Source organism: Onychostoma macrolepis, chromosome 02, assembly GCF_012432095.1.
Source record: "Onychostoma macrolepis isolate SWU-2019 chromosome 02, ASM1243209v1, whole genome shotgun sequence".
NCBI lineage: Eukaryota > Metazoa > Chordata > Actinopteri > Cypriniformes > Cyprinidae > Onychostoma > Onychostoma macrolepis.
Genome location: NC_081156.1, coordinates 33,893,318 through 33,919,276, shown reverse-complemented (window position 1 = coordinate 33,919,276; position 25,959 = coordinate 33,893,318). Strand labels below are relative to the sequence as shown.

The window sequence follows — 25,959 nt, the reverse complement described above, 5'->3', positions numbered from 1 at the left end:
AAACAATTAATAAAGAGTCTGAGCAGTTTGTTGCCAGTTTGAGGTCAAGTGTGGCATCGTTTGATGAGGTCAGTTCTGAGTCTAATGAGCTACATGGGGTCAATTTAGAGTAATCATGAGCAGGTAAAGCCAATCTATTATACAGTCAGTTAATAAACGCCAACAGTGAATTCATCTGTGATGAATCTTTTCATATTTAGAGCTTTGGATATTAACAGTTTGTATATGGTCTCATATAATTCAATGTGCTAAGCAAACAAATGTCTTTTTTTTTTTTTTTTATTAATTATTTATATGTATGAATATAAAATTATATATATATATATATATATATATATAGTTATAGTTATAAGTTTAACTTGACGTAATAAAATACATATAAATAAATATTCAAAATATTTAAAACATATATATAAAGTACTAAAATGACAAAACACAACGGAATTACTAAAATTTTAAATGAATTTTTTAAATGAAAATGGAAAATATAAAAATAAAAGCTGATTAAACATATTAATAAAACTATAATAGTTTCCACAAAAATACGAAACAGAAACATTAAAAATACAAATCTAATATAAAATATAGTATAAAATAGTAGTTAATATAATATACTGTAGATAATATTCTATAATATATTCAATATATTATATATAAAAATGTAAATAGAAAACAGCTATTTTAAATTGTAATATTTCACAATATTACAGTTTTCACTGTATTTTGTTCAAAATATGAGCATAGATACAATCCCAAACTTTTAAACAGTTGTTATATATATATACACTGTACACACACACACACACACACACACACACACAACACACACGTGTATATATATATATATATATATATACTCTAAAAATGACAAAAAACAACAACAACAGAATTGTTAAAATTTACATTTTAAAATTAAAAATGGAAAATATAAAAATAAAAGCTGATTCAAAATATTAACAAAAATATGAAATAGGAATAAATTACATTTGAAAAATATTAAAACAGACACTTGTTTGGTTGCTACAGTACATTGAATTTGGTGATATTTGTCAGCGATGTAGCAGGTCATTAATTTACGCACATGGCAAACAATAATAAAACTCCTTTAAAACTTCAATGCCTTACACTGATTTTAAAGAATGACCTGTTTGTGTTATCAGCAATACAACACTTTATCTCTCTGTACGCCTGTTTCTGCTGATCATCTTTGTGAAGCACTGAAAGCATTTGGCTGCAGAAGAAAAAGACATCTTAACACACGGTGTGTTGTCTTTGTGAAGTTGTGGATTAAAGGACACTTTCAGTAGGTCGCCATTATCATTTAGACAAAAGAGTGTTGAAAGGACATTCTGTCGGTGCTTCATTAGCGCAGGCCTCCCTCTGTGGCAAAACCACGGCCAGCGTTTAGTGCAATTACCCCGGCAGAGAACAACTGTCAATCATCCTTAAAGGGGAAGGATTCCAATTATTAAACCTCTTAAGTCTTTTCCTCTTGCCACCGGCTCTCTGCGCGTCAGGCCAGTTTGCATGGCTTCATCCTAAAGATCAAGACCTCCATATGCTGCGGGAATGGGACGTATCTGAGTGCTTCGGAATTTACGCTCACTTTTGGGATGTGAGAAATAGTCGTTAACGGTCGTTTTACAGTCTGAACCAGGTGCACTGTGGGTAAAAAGTTGTTGTGTGTCATTTGCGGCGATGCTTGGAAGCGGCGACAACCCTGTGTGATTCCGATGAGCCGGCAAGTTGAAGAAAAAGGTGCGTGAAGTTTAGTTTTTCAGATTTAAAGATTCCTTGATTCATTTCGATTAACTTTGCATTTAAAGTACCTTTAAAATAGGTGAAACTAGGTGAATAAGACTTCATATTTACTTCTATTTGTGTATTTAAAGCAAATACGTTTTAAAATGCAACACACATTTTTTTTTTTTTTTTGCACAGTTAATTATCTATTGGTTGAATAGATGTCTATATGCACATACAACAGGTATGAAATTGAAGAAAAATTAAATATTACATATTATATAGCATAACTGCTCACAAACTTTAAAAAAAATTTAATTTCTAAGATTCTAGAAAATTCTAAAACTGTGCCACCATAGATTTACGACCAGGCCTATACGATTCTGATAAACCAAGACATTGATGGAAAAAAGTGCAAAGTTTTGTCTTCTATTTGACTGAATGACTTTTAATTTGTAAACTAGAGCTAGATTTGAAATCTGAGCATCATTTCTGAATCTAGAAGAGCGATATCTGAGATTATTAGAGTGTTTTTGCTCAGGACATACATTTGAAATTCACCATGCAAGACAAATATAGATAGATTTGATTCCTATGGGTTTATTATATTATATATTATATTATTATTTTTCAATTATAAAATTTAATTTATGGAAAAACTGTGAAGTTAAGTCTAATTAATTTGTAAACTCAGAATTTAAATTAGATTTAATGAGAAAATAATAGTAACATCACTACTTCACAGAAACTAAACAAATTCATTAAGAATTTGATGAAGACATTAATCTGCATTTGTATTTATAAAGCATATGCATTTTAACATGACACATGCTTTTGGTTGATTGCAAAGAATTACTTAACTTTATTAACGCTTTTAACTACTTTTGACTGAACAGTATATTTTAAAGTGTGATTTCCAACTGACTCAAATTGAAACAGAAATTCAATTAGTAAAACTAATAAAGAATTAATTAGAAAAAATGTGCTAGATGAACGTGCCAACACAGGCCTGAAATAAGGATTCACTGTCAGTACAGTTGCTGTGTTAAGATGCTTTAGACAGGCAAAAGGGATGAAAATGACAGTTGAGAACATGTACAGACAACTGACCTCATGCACAATCATTCAGTAACCAATCAATGCAGGAGAATAAAGCATCCAAACTCTGTGAAACTAATGAAGCACGTAGACCATTAAAGGTCAGAGTGACAAATGCAATGTATTTGGAGAAAACAGTCGTCATACTAAATGTTGTAGGAATATATAACTGGTTTGAGCAGAATATTAATACTTGGATAACTAAATGCATTATTTTTATAATTTGTAGAAAATACAAAAATGTATCTTTCTTATGGATTTAATATATCATATTTTTTTTCATTCTAACTAAAATTTTATTTTTTTACATTTTAAATTTTTTTTGAATTTTTTCAAATAATCATAAAATACATCAAAAGGAACAGATACCGTCTGCACTGCTCTTAATGGAGACTTCATGAAAACACAAATAGTTGGCATCCAATATATAGCAATAAAATGAATGTGGAGAGCAGCTCAAAACATTTGATGAAATATGAAGGAGATCTTTTATGTTATATGGGCTTATTATGATTTTTTTTCTTTTTTATTGCATCTCCAAAACATGAAACCATATCAACCATAACAAACACACAAACAATACCCAATTATTTTTACATTATAAAACACAAAAACAAATAAAGTATGACCAATATCACTAGCAGTTGACATACCTGGAAAAACAAACTTTTGATTGTAAATACGACTGATTTTGTCAAGTAGTGTTGCACTGACCATAACAAAAAGTTAAAAATACGAACCCCTTTTTGATGTCTTTAAAGTCTTATTAACCCCTGCTCTTCTTGAACAGATCTTTGAAAGGGAATCTCTGCCACTGGAAGCAGAATCTCTTTTGGACATAATTTGCACACGTTTCCTTGAGGAGACTTATCGTAAGGGCAGATTGGATGCATTTGTCACCGGATACGATGAACATGGTGGATGATGGCTGCCTCTCAACAGACAACTACCACGATCTGGGTAAAGGTGGCGCGTCGGGGATGGGAGGCCGCGTCCACAGCATCGACGTGATTCTGGGCTTCAGTAAAGACCAGGATCCTCTGCTCAACCCGGTCGGGCCTGTCGGCACACACAAAGTGGATGGATCAGATCTGGGAGAAGAAGAGAAACAAGTGACCTCTGACCCCTACGGTCACCTGCAAAGTCTTCCAGATAATTCACAGCAGTCAGCGTATCACGGTGAGTATCGACAGGTTTACTAAATCACATCTCATTTTATGGAAATTAAAAAGAATGTCACACATAAAGACACTACTTGCACAAAAGTACGAGAGTTGCTCGATGCAAAAAGTTCTTTACAATGCAAAATGCACTGTATGCAATAATTACTGATGCATTTGCACATGCAAAACTCAATGCCACAGCATTATAGAGGATTCTACTGTCTTGTATAATCTTCCGGTCTCTCCTTCAATGTACGCAAGTCTGTGGGTTTTTCCACCTGTTTAAATCTGAGGCCTTAATTTAACAGCACACCTTTCCCCAAACAAGACACTTGATTTGAAGACTCACTCACACTGTAAAAGATGAAACATACACCAAAATGCAATGCTTAGGTTAGATTTGTTCAGATTTCTATGGAAGCCTGTTTCTGCCACTGAATAAAAAAATAAAATAAAAAGATAATTGCGACTTTTTATCTCATTGTGAGATATGAACTCGCAATTGAGTTAGAATTTCACAGGCCTAATAACAAATAATGAAACAAGCTTACAAACTACAGCTCTAATTAAACCTGTAGACATCAGTGTCACTGCAGCAGGTGTATCTAGTTTATGAAAGTTGTGTACAGCACGACGTTTAACACTTGCTAACATTGAACTACTGATCTTGATCTAATCCTGCCTAACTTAATTAGATTCAACCTGGATCTGCCCCACCTCAACATGTGGCACGGTTTGCTCTTAGCCGTTTCTGGGAAATGAAAATCTCTGCTGTTGTCAGGCTGGTCGGCCACTCTTGGTCGAAACGCTGCGGTATTGAGTGAACCTCTTAACAGTTGGATTAGCAGTCTTGGCCACATGAGGTCTACAGGTTTAACCGGTGACATCTGCGTGCTGGATTACTGGGAGGACTTACTTGCCATGACAGAAGTGATGGAACTCCCAAATCTTTAGTTTTCTAGGAATTCATAAAATCGAAAGGTTAACATCTGACTCCATCACTGCACCATTTGGTAAAGGCAAAAGAACATGCAAGAAGTTTTATTAATGGTGCTTTTAAAAGGGTAGTTCATCCAAAAATGAAAATTCTGCCATCATTTAATCACTGTCAAGTTGCTCCAAACTGGTATGAGTTTCTTTCTTCTGTTGAACACAAAAGAAGATATTTTGAAGAATGTTGGTTACGAAACAATTGACGGTAGCCATTGACTTCAATACTGTGGAAGTCAATTGGTTCCCGTCAACTGTTTGTTTTCCAACACTCATCAAAATCATCTTCTTTTGTGATCACAGAACAGATAAATACATGATGAAAAATTTTTCATTTTTGGGTGATCTATCACATTTTAACTTTAAAATGTACCTTATCCCACACTGTTTGCATTCCACAAATAATGTGTCTTGTTGAGGAGAACTATGCTGTTACTTTATAAGTGATCAGATGCTCCATATTTGTTTACCTGTTGAATGATAAAACAGGTGAAAAACAAATCACACAGACTTACATTTAAAGTGTCTATCATAAATATATCCGAGTAGTACTCCATAAAAAGTTATATGCACCTAAAAGTGATAAAGAAACATGCAAAAATTAGAAAATGAAGAGTGGGATGTGTCTGATGTTAAACAGAGTTATCTGTCTCTCAGACAGCATGCGATCGCAAATTCAGATCTCTTTTGTGTCTTATTGCGCTTCAATTGTCAAATACACACACAATTATGTCAAAACGCCCATCGTGTAAAGTATTCACGTAAACACAGTCAGTTGTGTGTTAAATACACAAACAGTTGGGTGAAAAACGGATGTATTTCAGTATATTGGATCCATGCAGTCGGTCTTAAAGGGCCAGCTGTCTTATTTATCTGCTGATGTTTGTTATTAATGATAATCACTGCTCTTGATTGAATTACTTTTGGATCTTTAATAAGAAATAAATTCATATGTGATTCATATAATGAGAGAAGACTATGCAGTATTTTAGTTACACTTCATTATTCAATTTTATGTATTTTATCTATTTCTTAATACAGTACAGGTGTACCGTTTTTTAAAAACGTTTTTTTTCTATTGTGTTTGTAATTTGCTTTTTTGTTCTTATTTTTAATAGGCCTAACAAAAATAAAATAACAAAATAAAAAATAGCTATATCAAGATATACTGTATATTGTTATCATGAAATAAAATTTCTCATATCATGAGATTTTGGTCATATGGTCCACCCCTAATAGCAACTACCCAAAAAACTCAAATATCCCAGCAACCACCCTAGCAACTACATAAAACAGGTTAAAACCCATTAGCAACCCATGAATTTTTTAATGAACTTTACAAGAGTACCTGGCAAATAAAAAGCAATCCGTTTATCCTGTGCTGTAGATACTGGACTTTACTCCACAGAGAAATGCGACGCAGATTTGGGAGATCCACGGAGCAACGTGGAGAGCGACAGTCACTCACCGGACGCTCCTGATGAGGATCAACCTAAAAAGAAACACAGACGCAACAGAACCACCTTCACCACCTATCAGTTACACGAGCTGGAGCGCGCTTTTGAGAAATCCCACTACCCGGATGTGTACAGTCGAGAAGAGCTGGCTATGAAAGTCAACCTCCCAGAAGTTCGCGTTCAGGTGAGCTTTGGGTGATACAAGCTGGGACACTTAATGGTATTATATAGACATAGTGATCAATGTAATTGTATTCCATTACAACCTTGACAATAGGGTTATTTGTAATGGACTTATGATGATAGGGCATTACAAGGTGATGCTGTTTAACAAGGGGGCTTTGATTCAGTGAAGAGAATCTGGTTCTATACAAGAGACAGAGCTTTGTTAAACTGATAAAGCTACATCTGTTAAACTTGTAAAGAAGGGAAAGATGGGTGGATTTCAATCTGACGTTACTGAAACTGAGGGCAGCGTTGAGAAGTAACTAGTTACATGTAACAGCATTATGTAATCTAATTTCAGTATAAGGTAACACTTTATTTTAAGGTGTCCTTGTTACACAAGTTACATGTACTTACTATTATAATAACACTATATTATGCATAATTACATGCAAGTTACCCAAACCCTAATCCTAACCCTAACCATGTAGTAAGAACGTGTAGTTAATTAATATTACTCAGTACTTAAATGTATAATTACACTGTAACAAGGACACCTTCAAATAAAGCGTAGCCCAAAATAAATGTAACCGTAATCCTTTACAGTTACTAAGAAATAATGTGTAATTTAATTACAGTCACCTATGAAAATGTTAATGATTATAAAGGGGGTTACATCTGAATATTTTCACACACACACACACACACACACACACAGATTTAATGGATTTCTTTCCCGAATTGCATTGACTGCTCTTGCATTGACACCAATGTTTCAAGAGTTCAGGACACAGAATTGGGCACATGCTTATTCCATAACTGTTTTATTTCCTATTTGGGTTTATGTGTATGCTTTATTTTTTCCAAGTAATTGTTAGATACCAATGTTTCCTGTCATAGCTATACAAAGATTTGCATTCAAAAACAATATCATAGCTATTAAACTATTTCTTATGATTTTAAATCATAGTAAAAAGAGGTGCTAAAGTCTGATTTTGTGTTAGCTGTGCTTTAAAATGATTATAATCTTAATTCAAGTGATGAAGTGATGATGTAAGGTTAACCTGGCCTGCTTTAAATGTTTGAAAATGATTAACAGTTGAAAACATCCGTTAGAAATTTATAAAAGTAATCAAAAATTACTCAAATGGAATCAGTTACATTACTTTAATAAAGTATTTGAAATAGTTACACTACTTATTACATTTTAAATAGGGTAACTTGTAATCTGTAACCTACTATTACATTTCCAGAGTAACCTTCCCAACACTGATTGAGGGTTAGGAATATTCTGATATGGATCGCCAACTTTTCCAAAAAAAAAAAAACAGATCAATTAAAAAAGTCCAACCTACATTTTTTGCTCAGAAATATGCCACATTAAAGGTTGTGAATGCCTTTTCATGACTAGAAAATGCACTACAATTAATTATCCATCACTTTGACAGGCATGGTTAGATATTTTCCATCAGTAAAATACAGTAACACTTGATATTTTTAATGTGACACTGATATAATAAGAGCTCATGTGGCAAGAGCTTTTTACACGTACTTTTACTTTGTTGAAGGATCTTTCTTTTTGGTTTTACTCTCATCCAGAATATCCCATGAATCTCTCTCTCCTGGTTCATCTTCATTTTCTACCATTTTCTTCACTTCTAATCCCTATTAGCATCTTGTACTGTGGGAAGCAGGGAAACACACATATTTTCATTACAATGGAAGTCTATGAGGAAAATGTACAGGATTGTGAAAACACATTGTGCATAAAAGGGCAAGTAACACATTGTTTTAAAAGTCCAACAATAACATTTTAATGTTAGCATGAGACTGATAGAATCACTTACCAATGTTGTTTGTGCAAAGTTACATCCAGCCATTTGACTTGCACTACGACAAAACCATGCAACCCTGTAACTTTTGAGTAATTTCCATGCAAGGATACCAGGAAGGCATCCAATGTAACTCTTGGCAAGCTCCATCTATAAGTATGTTGGCACATTGACCTAGAAAAGTATCTCAAACAACAAACATTTTCACTATAAAGTTCATTCAAGTTAATTAATTTGTGCTTTTAAACTTTCCAGCACACTCACCTCATAGCTGAAATGAGTTTCTGTGCCAGTCAACATTACGAGGTTGAGTCTAAGCTGTTCTCGACTTTGTCCTGTTGTACAGGTTTGGTTCCAGAATCGACGTGCAAAATGGAGGCGACAAGAAAAAATGGACACGGGAAGCATGAAGCTCCATGACTCGCCTATGCTGTCCTTCAACCGACCGGCCATGGCGCCCAACGTAGGGCCAATGACTAACTCGCTTCCTCTGGACCCCTGGTTGTCCTCTCCGCTCTCCAGTGCCACTCCCATGCACAGCATCCCGGGCTTCATGGGACCCGGCCAAAGCCTCCAGCCCACCTATACGGGCCATCCTGGCTTCCTGAACACTTCTCCAGGCATGGTGCAGGGAATGCAACCCATGCCACCACCTCCTTACCAGTGTCCTCCAGCATTTAATGACAAATACCCAATGGAAGACGTGGACCGCAGCTCTAGCATCGCAGCTTTGAGGATGAAGGCCAAGGAGCACATTCAGTCCATGGACAAAACCTGGCAACCCATGTAATGGGAAAATGGGGAGCGTTATAATATTTTATTGGGATCTCATAGACATTTGGATGCATTTTTAGAAATGACCAGCACTGGATCATTAGGATTAGGGTTCACCCGAATGCCATAGGTGAGATCTGGAAACATGAAGCATTGAAAGCTTGTACTCATTTTATAGCCTCTGGCCAATAAGACAAAACACAGTTTGATTTGAAGGACCTTTGAGGAAATTTTCATAACACAACATGCTTGGATTTACACCGATGGTCAAACCTGCTTGGTGCATTGATTTCATTTTGGCAGCAAACAGTTTTTTCCACGGAATGGGGCTACTTCTGCACGTTGTTTTTAGTCCACAGGTTAAAGCGATCTCTCACACCCCGGAAGGCAATTAGAATAGCAATTGGGTTGTATTTTTTGTGCAGAACTGGCAACCATGACTACAAAGCACAGACAGTTTGGGCATCTATAGTAATGCGTTTCTTATTTCTTACCCGCAAATGTCAAGCTCCTAAGGATTCTGGGTTTCAGTCGGTGCCAACCTTCTCTGCTCGTCCAGGTTGAAGACTCGCAATAGCAAGCTTGGCCCGTTGGCAATTTAACAGGACAGCGCAGCTCAGGACAACTGATACCTCAATGCCTGTTCAGAGGTTAAATTCATGCTCTACCATCTAGACATGAGGAATGATTTGAAGAAATAACTTGACTTTGATTTAAAAGGAATGACTTTGATCAAATAAACTTAAACCTAGATACAGAATGACTTTTGAATTGTAACTCTATAGCTGCATTATCAATCCATGGTGTGAAGACTGTTTCTAATTCAATAGCACATATTTCAACGTGCCACAATCCTGTTTGCCATTCGACATGATCATATAATCATATAAAACGAGTCTGAGGTTTAACGCTTCAGTGTCTGTGGGGTCTGTTTCAAGCACTGATGGTCAAATGTCTCAAAAGGTGAATTTTATGAAGAAAGTCTGTTATATTTCACACCAAAAACAAGAGGACATATGCAATTTTAATTCATATTAAATGGTATTAAATATCAAGAGTATTATTAATATTAAATAAAATATGTTTACATACTACAATACTTACATTACCTTCAAAAAACAGTCTTCCAATCATATTAAATAATCTTAAATTCAATTCAATGAGTACTCCAATTTGAATTAAATGCTATTAAATATTAAGAGTATTATTAATATTAAATAATTATTTATATTAAAAATAGACTTTTTGTACTTTCTTGTAAATTTCTTTTGCTTTTGGGTTGAAATATGGCACCTTGGCACTTCACATTTTTCAGACTCTTCCCAGAAATGGAAGTTGATTTTCACTTTGCATAATCTGATGTCTTAATTAAAGATGAAGCATTAGTATTATGAAATTGAAAAAATCTTCAGTATTTAAATCAAAGTGTCACAGCTTACCCCAAATCATACATCCACAGCCAACAAACACGCCGAATGGTAATTTGGTCCAGGAGTCAGAGCCTTTGTTGTTTTTGGCACTGTCCACTTTAAGCGGTGTTAAGAGATCCTGAAATGAAGGAGGTACAAAAAAAGAATAACAAGGAATGTATGACATCCACAACTGCTTAGCAGAAGCATTTTCAATGCATTCGGATAGTATTTTGGACAGAAGTCACACTAAAAATGAATGTCAATGCATTAGATAAGAAAATATCAAAGCAATTGACATTTATGTTAAATAAAGATAGTCGAGTCCAGCAAAACATTTGACAAAAACAAGTGGTAATACAAGTGATCTAGAAAAAATGACGACTAAAAAGCACCAAAATACCAGCTTATTAGAATTAATTGAGCAAAAATGATTGAAGACAATTGATCTGACATTTACAAATACTGTGATTTTTCAGTACTGCTTTTTTTGGACTAGTCATCAGCACAGAAACTTTGTGAGGTCATTAGCGGATTGTGTCGCTGTCGTAGCAGGTGTGTGTGTGTGTGTGTGAGGACGCGGAATGAGCGGCTCCCCGCCGGGACTCTTCATTGTTTAAAATTATCGATCGCCCCTCTGCTCTGAACTAATGGGCGTCCCAGCCAGGTGTCAGAACTGCTGCACGTCATTTAAATGTGCAAACGCTGTCCTTCCAATCGATTTGAGAAACAAACTGTGTCTTATCATATTCCTTTTCAGTTCTAACTGATGGTATCATGATAATTTGAATACTTTGTGGACTCTGTAACTATGCAAAGAGGGAAAAAAATACATATCATGATCCATTATACACATTTTTTATGCACTGTGATGATGCAAATGGTACAAAACAAAAGCTTGAACTTGGATGCAAAAACATAATTGATTCTACAGTATGTTTGCCATTGTGTTTATTTTGTAGTTGTGTATTCAAGAGTATTATTAATAAAATAGAGTTCTTATTAAAGCACGGTTTATGGATTTCTGTGAACTGCGAAGAAGCCAAAGATAGTATTTTCTTTAAAGATGTGTACACGTAGACCTCATAGGAGTGGTTTCTGTCACAATTGTTGCAGCTTTATCATTGTACGCATATAAATTGTCTTTATGTTTGTTACAGTGTTTTTGGGGTGGGACATTTGAATGTTATTAAATATGTCTTTAGATTTTTTTGAGATAAATTTGTTGAATTTTTTTGCACTAACAGTTGGAATAAAGATGAATGATTAAAATGCATGACTGGGTAACCTTTATAATTAAGCTAATATAAAGATATGGCACTAACAGGGAGCTCATTCAAAATGTAAAAAAGTACTACATGTGCAAATTAACTAGTTTTGGTCAAAAATATAGTTTAATATTTCTAACAAAATTCAAATGATGAATCAAATATTGTAAAAGATTCTCTCATTGCTCACATAATATTGTAAATCACATGCTCAAATGCAACAATTTAGTTATTTTCAGGGAAACTATAACTAAAAGAAATGGAAATAGCAATCATGTATGAGATTTTTAACATCAATCCATTGCAACACTGTCAAAATTAAAAATATAATGCAATGCCCAAATGTTAAATCATATTGCTGACATGCTGAGGGTCCAAACATCTGATAAAAACCACAAATAAATAATATTAAAGACTTTTTTTTACCTTCAAGCTGTTGCTTTGGCTAAAACATGAGTCTGCTATCCATAATATTGCTTTCTCATGTGAAAAGTCATTTAGTCTGAATCAGGAGAGAAGTCTGCACAGATCAAGCATAGTTTACAAGCCAAAACAGCACTAAACTAATTTTGATGTGAGAGACAACAGGAGATGGACTTTATCATTGGATTATTGACTCATGTGTTTTGGCCAGAAGTGGTGGTTTAAAGTTTAAAACGCCTTAATGATGGCTTTGTTTCTTACAAACACACAGCTTTTGGCATCACAAGATGTTAACTGATGGACTGGAGTGGTGTGGATTATTGTGATGTTTTTATCAACTGTTTGGACTCTCATTCTGACGGCACCCATTCACTGCAGAGGATTCATTGGTGAGTAAGTGATGCAATTCTACATTTCTCCAAATCTGATGAAGAAACAAACTCATTTCAGCAAATTTTGATTTTTAGATGAACTGTTTGTTTAAATATCACACATAAAACTGAGCTCTGAGCACTGAGCTCAACTAGTGACTGAAAGAGTTTCCCCCCTCATTAGTGAGTGCGTTCAGTGGCCCTGACTAGGTTGTGGGTGTAGTGGCCTGTCCTCGCCTGCCCTTGCAGGTTAACGGCACCAAGCCAGCCTGTTAAGAAGATGAGCCGGCCGTCCATCAGCCCTCCGCAGGGGACAGAGCGAGGGGGGGCGGTTCTTCGCCCCTACGATCCGGCCTAATTGCCCCATGTTCTGCTGCTGATTTCCATGCTTCAGAGACACAAAACACACACACAAACATACGATCCTCCTAAATCAAATTACATAACATGACAGAGTTTAATACATTAATGCCATGTAGAATAAATACATTTACATCATCTATTTCCTCTCAAGCATCATATTTTGCAAGACAGAATAATAAAATGAATTATGTAGTGAACACATGCCAATGTTAGTTTTATTTTAATTATAATGTAGAATGGATCTTCTTGTGATGTGGTTAAACTGGCTGTCAATGCGCCATATTACATGACCTGTGACGAGTGTCGACTGACGAACGTAAACTAAAGGTCAGAGGTCAAGAGGCTGACCGGTGCTCAGAGATGACGTCAGTTCAGGGATTCTACATGGATGCTGACTGGTTTAATTAAAGAAATTTAGCTTTAGTTAAAAATAAGTGACAGGTGACTAAAATTAAACTCAAATTATTTATCTGACATGCAAGTCCAGAATGAACAAAAATGCTAAAATAAACAGAACTAGTTAGTTTTACAAGACAATGTGTAGTGCTCATCAAGACTTGCCACCTTGATGTTAGAGTATTGCCAGATGGTTGCTAGGGTGTTCTGCTAAGTACAGTACAGTAGTTGTCAAAAAACAGTGGTTGTTTTCCACCTAATTATCGAATTATCTGTGTAGCAGAAATCAATAGTCTAGTGTCTTAGAATATTATCAGTACACTGCAAACACCGCTTTTCTTGCATAGTATTTTTGTCTTGTTTTCCATTATAAATAAATAAACCTGGTTTTCAAAAATAAAATTTGTTTATGCTTAAAACAAAACAACACAACACAAAAAATGTCAAATAGGGTAAGAACAACAAATATTTTTTAGTGATTTTTTTCCTTTGAGTTATACAACTTGACAGATAATTATAATTTTTTTTTCCTTTTTAAAAATTAAGTGAAATTTGAAAAATTTGAAAAAAATCTGTCAATGGGGTGAAAAAATATTTTGTTTTCCCTTTGAATTGCACAGATTGACAGATATATATATATATATATATATATTGTTTTTTCCCCCTCAAATTTAATTGAGTTTATGCTTAAAACAAGAAAAATATCTGTGAATGGTGCAAGAAAAATAATTTTGTTTTCCATTTGAATTATACAGACATTTTTTTCCTTTTTTTCAAAATTAAGGCGTTTTATGCTTAAAACAAGAAAGGGTAAGAAAAATAATCTTGTTTTCCCTTTGAACTATACAGACTGACAGATATTTTTCGTTTTAAGTTTAAACTCACTTCATTTAGATTTTTTTCTTTTTTCTTTCACAAAACAATACAATCTTGAATCATTTTGCTTCTTAAGTAATTATATCTTGATTTAACAATGTTTAGATATTTGTACTGGAAAACAAGACAAAAATAATGAGTAAGAAAATAATTTTCTTGCAGTGAAGATCGGCCACACTATTCAATAAATATTAGCATTGGCTAATGTGAAAAAAACATATTTCATCTTCCTCAGGAAACTGTTAAGATCTCTTTCATCACAGACCACAAAAACTGCAACACTGACTGGGATTCACTGCTAAATTTGTGCTTTATTTTCCTGGCTCGGGTGAGGGTCTGATAATGAATTGATTGTGTGTGTTTTTCGGTCCTCACGCTGTGCAGGGATCTGGAACTTGGGATGTAGTTAACTCTCTGATTAGTGGAACATGCTCTACGGTGCAAATAATAAGGGAAGCAAGCGGAATTAATCGGGTTTGATTTCTACAGCTTTTCTATGTCCTCTTCGCATGCCATAATGAGACGGTTTGGCACGGCGACAGGAGGGGGAGCAAGAACGTGCTTGACCGTTGTTTTCCCTTTTTTTGTGGCTTGTGAGGACATGCTGTACGTTTGAAATCGCATGTTGCCATATTACTCGCACTATTTTTGCAGTATGCAGTGTGTATGCATGAAATGCATTGTATGCAAACTTTGTACATGCATGGAAAACCTACATCTGCCAAAGCATTTAGTTTATTCACTACAAACACAGAGTGAAATAATGCATTGCAGTGAACTTGACCTCCTATTTCCAATTTGAACTGGAAGCTAAAATAAATTCAATTTCTTTCTGACTTCAGACATCAAATTGGATTTAAAACGCAAAACAATTGTATTTAATATGTATTGCAAACATGCAACTCTCAAGAAACATAGCATGGATATCTATCATTAATTTTGCATTAATTTAGTTTTGGCAAAAATTTTAAATGAATCTATCTAGAAAAATAGGCTGCAGTTCAATATTGGACTGGATTACACATAATCACTAAATCATGAATGTACAAGCATGTCCAAGAAACTTTAAATATCTGATCACAGAGTCACAGCGCCATCTACAACTGCTCAACTGAACTGCACTAACAACGCAATTGTCCAATATGCATGAATCCCCAGTAAATAAATTCTAACATCATTTGCAAACCATTTTTCTTTTGTAATGTGCCAATATTTTAGAGTGAAACAGGATATTCATTGTGAGAACATGTAGGGACTGGGAGTTGATTTAATCCACAGGGAATTTAATGCAAGTCTAAATTGCATTGTTGCATTCTTTTATTAGTATTATTTAGATATTTTTGCAGTGTGCATCTGTGCATGCCTTATGGGCTAATCATTGCTATGCAAGATGATTTTGTGACCGTTCACATATTTTTTTCCTGATGCGTGTGAAACTGATGCTGCCACAAGTAGGCTTCTCGACAGGTAATAATTACTTTTAAATGGTTATATTAAAAATGAAAAGTAAAAAAAAACATTTACTTACCCTCATCTTGTTTAAAAGCATGTGGAACACAAAATAAGGTGATTTGCAGAATGTCCACACTGCTCTTTTGCATATAATTAAAGTGAATATGACCTAGGGATGTTAAGCCACAGAAATGTAATAAACTACCTGTAAATATGACTATTGTTATTGTTATGTCCCTGAAAGGGTGTAAATGTAAAAGAATCAGCTTATTCATTGCAGCTTAAATATACTTCCTCATATTCTTTATCAAGTTTCATTAATGAAGTTTGCTTCCTAGCAATAGCTGCTCTGCAAACAAATCAAATGCATGACAGTCCTGCAACAACTTTTATTGTAAGGAATTACTGGAAACTTCTTATATCCAGATATGAATTTGCAAACCTGGTCAAACTGACTTTTAGACTTAAAATCTAATTTACTAGCTTTGTGATCCACAATATCCTGATCCCTGGATTAAGGCCTTGAAACTTTGACTAGCTCAAAGACAACTGGTAAAATTAACCATAACAAAATTTATGGCACATACAAGACTTATCTTTAGAAAATGGCCTATTTTAAAGGTGTCATTTTTTTTTAATTTTTATACAGGCCCATTAAAGTTATTAGAATTATGAAAAGCCTTGGATTTACCTACATTTGGCATATCGAAAAAAAAATAATATTTTACTCTCATTTTGATTCATCATAAGCCTGGTGGACTATTGTAGATTCAACACGGTGTTTATTGTAAATGTTTGGGTTTGTTATTGTCGTTTCTGAAGCGTTTTCCACAAGTTGTCTTCAAACACAATACGCAGTTTATTGTCTTTTACAGTTTACCATATCAAAGTCAACAGATAAAGCAGAGCAAGCTGTGTTTAGAGAAAAACAAAACATCTTATTTGTATAAGCAGCGTCTTCCGCGTACACGTCTCGCTGTGAAAAATCTCACTCAACCGGCCCTCCTTCTGCTGTTGTCCTGGAAACTGATCCTGAGTCAGTTTTGTCTTGTCATGTGACGCGACCGCGGGTCATTGCGTACAGTAACGGCTGGCCTGAGAACAGCAAAAGAGGCGGAAACAGTATCCGGTGTAGAGGCGAGCCAGGCACTTCGTGGTCTCTTGTGATTGGTTGAGAACGTCCGCAGTGGACCAATCAGCGACAGACATCTGTGCAGCCACGCGCTTCTCCTGAGCCACGGATAAACTGAGAGCAGTAGAGCGCGAGCACGAGAGGGACGGAAGGAGCGTGCGTGTTAATTCCTCAAATTAACAAAAAAAATGCAAATTATTACATTATTCCAGCTTGTTTCTGCCTCATTATTGGCACTGGCTGCCAATGCAGAGGTGTACTTTAAAGAGCAGTTTCTGGATGGAGGTGAGTGGATCGTTGAACTTGTATGTCATGATTGATTTGTAGGTCACAACATTAAAAGTGACATTAAACTCGGTTATCGACTGAATAATTAATAGGCTGTGATGCTTAATTATACTTTTGTTATGTTTGTAAAGTAAATTTTATTACTTGGCAGTATTGGTTTACGCATATTAGTTTGCCAGAGCAAAAATGAAACCATAAAAAATTATGCTTTCTTTCTTTCTTTCTTTCTTTCTTTCTTTCTTTCTTTGCACAATGAATGTTACAGTACTGAAGGAGGGCATTATGGCACATAGGTTATTGACATTCATTAACTTTTAAAAACATAAAATCAAAAATTTAGGTTAAATTTTAGGTTCTGTATGCTTGTGTACTCCTAAAAGTTGACAAAATAGAGAATTTAACAAGTTAAAACTTCTATTCTGGGACCAAAGGTTCTGATGATTCATCTTGCACTGAGGGGCGTCCAAAAAATTGTCCAATAAAATGCTCTGTTGAACGAGAAAGCCACGCCCCTTGAGACCCCTGACAGCAAGTATCAAATCATGTTTCACAGCTGTGATGTAAACTAAATTCTATTGGCTATTTAAATTGTTTTATGGCATGTCACAGCACACCACAGTATACTGCTTAAATGTCATGTGCCCCCACTGCATCCTTTGTCAAGTCATCATTTAAGGCCTTGTCTAATTGGTTTGTTAATTGCACAAGAAGTGTTTAGGTATATGTATTTAAACTGATTTTTTTTGTTCAAACATATCAGGGAATACGTTTTGATAATGCAAATGAAAGCAACTTAAATTAGCACATGCAAACTGCACACGTCTATCAAATGGGTTTGCAAGAACAGGAAGTTTCTTAAGTTATTCCACAAACTTCCTTAAATATCAATCATTAAACGTGTGTGGAATGTGATTGAACCTGCAACCCTCATAAATTCTTCTCGTTTCCTCTTCAAGTTCATAGATGAAGAGCTATATAATTGCACAAATTTTGTACAATTTGGGTTAGTAAGTTAGCTGATGATGACATATAAATATTTATATAGTGTATAGTTTTTTTTAATAATGTATTTTTCAATAGAAATATAATTATTATTCTTTATACTATTTTTACTCATTATTTAGCACCTCATTTTAATATAATTTTTATTGTCATTTATTATTATTAAAATGTATTGCTTTGGCAATACTTTATATATACAATACAATCATGCCAATAAAATATTTTTAAAATGTTATTTGCATGAAATTTCCTTTTTTTAGGAAGGTAATCACATTTTATTTAATTTCAATTGCCATTAATTTTATTTCGAGAAATGAAAGTGTTTTTTAAATGGTTTTAATTTCAGTTTTAGTTAACTGTAACAACCCTGGTTTGTTTCATAACTGATTTACTTTGCAACATCGATACTGTTATTGAACTGAATTGAATCTAAATTGATCTGAATAATGACATTATTGTCTTCTGTAGAGCTGCTTTACAGCTAAAACGAAATTTGTTTCATAATAGTTGAATTTTACAACATAAACACTCTTATTTTCCTTTTTCAAACATGAAACAGCTTTGAAGCAACTTGTGTATTTGCATGAAATTGACCTTTTTAGGATACTAATCCTGTTTTCATCTCACCCTTGTTCGCAGTTACATTCCCTGATATTGTTTTAGCTTTATTTCTTCACTTCTAACTTTATTATCTGAATTTGCAGATGCCTGGAAGAGTCGATGGGTGAACTCGGAGCACAAATCTGATTACGGCCAGTTTAAACTAACCGCCGGAAACTTCTACGGAGATGCTGAGAAAGACAAGGGTAGGCTTTTACATCCATAAAAACTTTACCTTTGGTTCAGCAAAGAAGCAAATGATGAGTTTGCTTGACTTTTCTTCACCAATAGGTCTGCAGACCAGCCAGGATGCCCGTTTCTACGCCACCTCTGCCCGCTTCGAGCCCTTCAGCAACGAGGGCAAAACTCTGGTGATCCAGTTCACCATCAAACACGAGCAGAAGATCGACTGCGGAGGCGGATACGTTAAAGTCTTCCCGGCTGATCTCAACCAGGCTGACATGCACGGAGACTCCCAGTATTACGTCATGTTCGGTACGTCGACTGTAACGCCTGGATTTATTATAGGAAATGAATAATTTATTTATATTTTCATGTCTGAATCATCTCAACAGGGCCTGATATCTGCGGCTACAGCACCAAGAAGGTTCACGTCATCTTCAACTACAAAGGCAAGAACCACCTTATCAAGAAAGAGATCAAGTGCAAGGTGAGTTCCTGTTTAACCCTCAAAAACCGAGACAGCCACCCGCGGCTAAAAATAACTATTGTTTTTAAATGTTTAATAACTTTTGAACCGCTAATCCTATCTGAATGCTTTAAAAAGTGTCGTAAAGCAGAGATTTGTCTCAGTTGGATATTCGGAGGCTCCGTAGCGTACGTGATTACGTCATCACATTTTGACAACATTGATTGGTCAGAAGAAACCAATGCATTTCGTCCCTCTGAGCCAAACAGGAACGATTGTTGAGGCTAAGTCCCACCCCCGTGCCCAGATTGGTTCAAATGGTCACATATTCAACCAATAAACATAGGTTTTGGTTTTTTGAACCATTGTTTAGTGTGTTTCTATGGGAATTTGAGCGAAAGTAACGTGTGTCGTGCGTGCATGAAAACAAACACAAAATAACATTTGCATGAGAGCACTCTCTGAAAAAGCCCAGAAGAACACAGGACAGAGCACTTTGGCATAAAATAAACCAAAAGCAAGGATGAAAAAGCGGTACATATGGGATAAAGCACTGGAATTTAGGTATTCGTGTCGCGAGGCGATCCATTTGGCTGTTTTATTATGTAAATAATACTTATATAGTTCATAAAGATCATTTGCACTATTTTTTTTTCCATTGCGCACTATATCTTTATCACCCATTGTGTGTGTAGTTTGTGAATCATTTGCACTGCTTGTATTTTTGTTGCACAAGACAATTGTTTTCACAACTTGCTGCACTGTTTGTTTGTTGTTCATACTCAGATTGAAAATATTTTTTTTCTGGAAAAAAAGTAAATTTTTTTTACTGTATTTTGTTATATTATAACACGGTTTCTATTTTCTTTACTCCCTAAATGTTTTTTTTGGAAATATCTATATTGTTAGTAAAGTAAATAGACCTGTTTTTCACTGAAAAGCGCCTATAACAATATTGTAATAAATGGCTATAACTTGCTTGGGGAATGTTATATGTAGACAAAATTTTATTTGGAAGTGTAAAACACACAGATACAACTTTTTTTAAAAATCCAAACTTCAAGAGTTTCTGTTTGAGTACACAGTAAAAAAACACCCAATTGTTGCTTGCATTTTTCTTAAAATTCTGGAAATTCGTTAATTCTTAGAGAAAACTAAGCGAAAATGGGGACTTTAAATTAGCTAGACTGAAACTTCAAGTTCTCCTGTTTATAATGATATATGGCACTTGATGCTGACTGCTAGAATAGGTCTGAAAAAACAAAGAAAAGTACAGGCGTGTCAGGTGCCCCAAAAATGTTCTAGGTCTTTAAGGGTTAAAAGACAATATCGATTTAATGCACTGACACTGTCGGACGAGAACAAAATTCGAACTGAGTTGAGCTGATAATGATAAAGCATTGACATTATTGAACTGAATTGAGTCTACATTGAACTAAATTGATCTGAATAATGAAACTATTGTTTTATGTAGAGCTGCGTTACAGCTGAAATTGAATTTGTTTCATAATTTAATAATTAACACCGCTATTTTCCTGTTTATAAATGTGAAGCTGCTTTGAAATGAACTGTAATGTGTAAAACACTTTATAAAAAACCAAAAACAAAGAGTTCAGCCAAAAATGGAAACCGTGTCATCTAATCAGCTACTCATCGTTACTAGCAGAATATCTGGAATATTTTCCATGCAATAAAAGTGAATGATGACTTTGAAAATATATTTAAAAAAAAGAAGATATTATGATAATAATATGCATGCTGGGATGATTTCCATATGGCCAAAACAAAAAATCTTTTCAAAATATACCAAAATGGCCATAAATGTATTTGCTAAAATATCTTTTTGAAAATATATATTTAAAAATGTTTAATATATTTTTTAAAAAGTATTTAAAAATATATTTTGCCCTCCATATATTTCAGATCCATTCACATATGTCACATTTGAAGAAAAACATTTTTTGTCTATATGTGAAGTTATTACATGTTTGAAGAAAATTAAGCAATTAATAAAGCCTAAATGTAGGCTACTGTAAGATTGGAAATGTAATTTCTTGCCCCTGAAATATATTTTGGCATGTGAAGGTTGAAAGTAAATATGTTTTCAGTTTCAAAAATATATTTCGCTTACAACACAAATTTAGCATTTATTGAAAATATATTTTAGCCAGAAAATATATATATTTTTGCCAAAAGGGGTTAAGAGTATCTATACAATAATTGTCATAGAATGAAATTGACATTTTAAAACAAGCTGTCTAAATGAAATCTCTCTCTTTCTCTCCAGGATGATGAATTGACTCACTTGTACACACTGATCCTGAATCCGGATCAGACGTACGAGGTGAAGATTGACAACGAGAAGGTGGAGTCTGGCTCTCTGGAGGAGGACTGGGACTTCCTGCCCTTGAAGAAGATCAAGGACCCCGAAGCCAAGAAACCTGAGGACTGGGACGACCGCGCCAAGATCGACGACGAGACGGACACCAAACCTGAGGTTTGATTCTGTCTCATATCACCTGCGACAGAGCCGGGTCAGTTTCAGCTTTTAACATTGACTGTATAATGTTGTCAGGACTGGGATAAGCCTGAGAACATTCCCGATCCTGATGCCAAGAAGCCAGACGACTGGGATGAGGATATGGACGGAGAGTGGGAACCTGCCATGATCCCAAACTCAGAGTACAAGGTACAGACTTGCAGGCTTGAAGATGCTTCAACTAGATGCTTCCACAGTGGTCCAGACCTCTGATCTTCATTTATTGTTGTTATGTTGCAGGGTGAGTGGAAACCCAAACAGATCGACAACCCCAACTACAAGGGTGTCTGGGTGCATCCTGAAATCGACAACCCTGAGTACACTCCTGATGCTGCGATCTACAAATTCGACAACGTTGGAGTCATTGGGCTGGATCTCTGGCAGGTAAAATGTCTTAAAATATCCTTTCATTTTTTTAATTATAATTGTAAAACTCCTATTAACAATATAAGTGCACCCCAGGAAGCAGTATAAAAATGTAAAAAATAATGAAATTCAGCAATACATGTGGCATGCATTTGCTCTGTCCATGACTTACTAAATATTTACAGTATATTGTTGATGTTGATCGTAATGTGCTTTTTATTAGGCCAGTTAATTTTTATAGAATTTCAATTCTTGCTTTAAACATCAGTCTATTTTTCAGCAATGATTTGATTGAAATGATGGTTCCTCTCACGCCTTTTACCATTTTAGAGGAATTACTAAATATCAGAAACTTTAAATAAAATAACAATTTTAATGGAAAATTTAAAAAATAACCTATTTTATGATCAATATTTATTATTATTATTATTATTATTAATCTATATTAAGCCCTAATTATATAGTGTTATTTTAGTATTTTTAAGCAAGTAGTTTTTATTAATATTTTAAATTACTTTTTATTTTCAGATTTTTTTAATTTTAATTTTAGTTAAGGTTTTAGTAATTTTGTTACAGAATGCTACACTAAATACTCTAAAATTTTCAGTTTTAGTTTATTTTAGTACATCAAGTTAGGCTAAATAAAAATGAGAAATTTTTAATATTTTATTTCAAGTAACATTTTTTATGGGTTTAGTTTAATAATAACCCTGGTATGTGGTTGCAAACACAATAGTGAGTTTAGAAAGAGGAACTCTATTTTAGAGCTGCTAATATGACTGTTTGTCAGCACATGCCAATGAGTCAAAGTGTTTGTGACGTTTCTCATCACACTTTACACAATGTTTGCACATTAAACCACTAAGAGGCGCTTTTCTCCTTCTATCAAATTCAGTTCACTGTGAGAAACACAGCAGACACCAACATGTTTCTGTTTTGTCACTCCAGGTAAAATCCGGCACTATTTTTGACAACTTCCTCATCACCGATGACGTGAAGGAAGCTGAGGATTTCGGAAATGAAACGTGGGGTGCTACAAAGGTACGAGACGCAAAATTAAAGCGAAAGAGTTTGATTTTAGCATGTTGAATAATTTAAAAAGCAATGAAGATACATGTTAAATGATCTGTATTGTCAAAGGGTCCCGAGAAGAAAATGAAGGAGGAACAGGATGAGAAGAAACGCAAAGAGGAGGAGGAGAAGAACAAGGAGCAGAGCACAGAAGCAGAGGAGGAGGAGGAGGAGGGGGAGGAAGAGGAAGATGAAGGCGAGGAGGAAGAGGATGACGAGACCGAAGAGGCTCCAGAGGAGGGAGACGACGATGATGCGGTTCCCAAAGACGAACTGTAATGCAGGAAGTAGATTACCGTCCACATTCCGTGGTTGCCAGGGAAACGACTGCAGTGCATTCATTCTAAACGCGACGCCCTTAGAGACGCCGATGATGTCAAGATGATGTCATACAGGGCAAGCGGGCGAATGGAAGTTCTCAACCCATACATTTAATTTGCGACCATTGACCTTTAACGAGCCAGTTTTTTTTGTTATTGAAGAGTTTTCTGTACAGTACCAGGGATCTGATATGTTTGACATCTTTTAATGCTGATCTACGATTGTGCCTTTCTTGTTTGCAAAATCGATGCCCATATTAGTTCATGTTGTTGGTGTCAGTTATGTTCAGTTAGTTTGAAAGAACTAGACGAAATTCATGAAGTTTACTTGAATTATAGTTATGAAAGCCCGTTTTCACCACTGAATACAAAAATAAAAAGAAAATGTATCCCACAATTCTGACTTTTTTTCTCACAATTCTGAGCTTATATCTCACAATTTGAACTTTCTGTCTTGCACTTCTGAGAAAAAAGTAAGAATCGCAAGATATAAACTCATTACACTGAGAAAAAAGTCTGAATTGTGAGCTTTAAATTGAAAATGGCAAGATAAAAAAATAAGAATTATGAGATATAAACTTAAAACTGCTAGGTATAAACTCAAAATTGCGAGATATAAGCTCAAAGTACTGTGAAAATCTCAGAATTGTGAGAAGGTTATTTACAATTATTATTATTTTTTTTATTCTGTAGCAGAAACAAAAAGCCTCAGAATTGCAAGGGAAAAAGTCGGACAAAAACATCAGAATTGCGAGATATAAACCCAGTATTCTGACTTTTTTCCCTTGCAGTTCTGAAACAAAATCTGAACTGTGATATAAAGTCACAATTAAATTTTTTTTTTTTTTTTTTAATCCCATAGTGGAAACGGACTTCCATAAATAGTATGGAATGGGATGTTACACAGTTCACAGCTTGCATAGTTGTTTCTCCACATTGCAGAAATGTGATGAGCGCGAAGTGCGATGAAACGGAATAGTAGAGATGGTGATTTTCGCTCTATTGTTATTAATGAGAGATTAATCAGATCACAGGCTGGGTTTCAAACTATGATGGCCCTCGTTTCTGAAACACAAGCAGAACAAAATCAGTTTTTTGTGTAAATTGTTGCAGGAAAACTTACAGCGGTTTACGCAAATTCATTCTGCTTTTATTTCATCAACGAGAACCGATGAATGTTTGTACTGTAGTGCAAAATAAATTCACAATGGCATAATGTTCCTTTGGCACTGATTTAGTTTTGTTCTGTTACCGCAGTTTGTGTGCTGCGTTTGTTATCCATTTCCTAAACAAGATATTCAGTAAAATTCCTTTCATATTCTAACTCTATTTATTACAAAAGTCTTGCAGTTTGAGTTTGTTTCAGCTTTCAGATTATCAGTGACATTTGTGGTGTTCAGTTTGTAGCTGATGTAATTATTATAATGTTTTTTATATATAAAATCTTTTGTTACTTGAAAATAAATGGCTACAATAAGGGATGTGGTAATATTTGCAAAGATTTGAAGGCCTCATTAAAATAAACTAGTTGTCTACACACTGTGAACTAAGTCCCAAATATTCGGATTGGATTGGTACTGAAAATCCTGTTTAGTGACATTAAACCACCTTTTTACATGTTGAAAGTTGTAATTAATGCCAAAGTTTTAATAAATAACTTTATTGTACATGCAGTTGTAATATTATGTGAGTTTTTTTGAGCACATTATGGTTTCATACTCTTATTCTATTATTTATTTATACTGATATAATTCAAGTTGGTTATTTACACTAAAAAAATAGATGAAGTTATCTAAACATTTGTCCATGTTTACACATTTCCCATACGTTTTCATGAATTCATCATTTCTCTAGAATGTTTGTTATTCATCTTTTACTGTAGATTTAGTAAATGTTTTGAGTAATAATAATTTTTGTGTGGTGTAGTGAATATGTTTGTATATGCAACATGAAAGCTGGTCCACAAAAAGTCTCAAACCATCTGAAAGAAGATTAAAAGCAGTGCATGTGGTTGATATATGTATATAGACTGTATGATTTGTGTAAATCCAACTAATGATATTCCACAGACTTTATTCAATCATTTTTTTCATCAATTGAACTGCACAAAAGTGGTCAAATAAGCAGTTAGAGACATGTTTAGATTGTTTCTGGTAGCTGCTTGCACTTTTTTTTCACCATATATGTTTTCTGTAATGGAAAAGCTGACTAG

At 34.6% G+C, this 25,959-nt stretch overlaps 2 protein-coding genes across 2 annotated transcripts; both read left to right on the top strand.

Annotated features, from left to right (window-relative positions):
• The first annotated feature begins 3,724 nt into the window (after window positions 1-3,724).
• On the top strand, window positions 3,725-9,238 carry rx2 (retinal homeobox gene 2). Its single transcript, XM_058757110.1, has 3 exons — window positions 3,725-4,020; window positions 6,382-6,635; window positions 8,795-9,238. The coding sequence occupies exons 1-3, from the start codon at window positions 3,729-3,731 to the stop codon at window positions 9,236-9,238; spliced, it is 990 nt and encodes a 329-aa protein (XP_058613093.1). The 5' UTR covers window positions 3,725-3,728.
• A 7,770-nt stretch (window positions 9,239-17,008) lies between these two features.
• Window positions 17,009-25,414, top strand: calr3b (calreticulin 3b). Its single transcript, XM_058756902.1, has 9 exons — window positions 17,009-17,197; window positions 18,907-19,008; window positions 19,094-19,297; window positions 19,378-19,472; window positions 21,739-21,948; window positions 22,027-22,140; window positions 22,231-22,374; window positions 23,305-23,397; window positions 23,497-25,414. Exons 1-9 carry the CDS (start codon window positions 17,101-17,103, stop codon window positions 23,704-23,706), a joined length of 1,269 nt encoding a protein of 422 aa, XP_058612885.1. The 5' UTR covers window positions 17,009-17,100; the 3' UTR covers window positions 23,707-25,414.
• Window positions 25,415-25,959: the final 545 nt, after the last annotated feature.

What these genes read in the sequence shown, in the direction of transcription:
- rx2 (XM_058757110.1), top strand. Translation starts at nt 3,729, where the DNA reads ATGCATTTGTCACCGGATACGATGAACATGGTGGATGATGGCTGCCTC. An exon ending in ACAGCAGTCAGCGTATCACG is followed by an intron (nt 4,021 to 6,381) that starts GTGAGTATCGAC and finishes CCTGTGCTGTAG; the next exon opens with ATACTGGACTTTACTCCACA. An exon ending in TCCCAGAAGTTCGCGTTCAG is followed by an intron (nt 6,636 to 8,794) that starts GTGAGCTTTGGG and finishes CCTGTTGTACAG; the next exon opens with GTTTGGTTCCAGAATCGACG.
- calr3b (XM_058756902.1), top strand. Translation starts at nt 17,101, where the DNA reads ATGCAAATTATTACATTATTCCAGCTTGTTTCTGCCTCATTATTGGCA. An exon ending in TTGGGCTGGATCTCTGGCAG is followed by an intron (nt 22,375 to 23,304) that starts GTAAAATGTCTT and finishes TTGTCACTCCAG; the next exon opens with GTAAAATCCGGCACTATTTT. An exon ending in AAACGTGGGGTGCTACAAAG is followed by an intron (nt 23,398 to 23,496) that starts GTACGAGACGCA and finishes GTATTGTCAAAG; the next exon opens with GGTCCCGAGAAGAAAATGAA.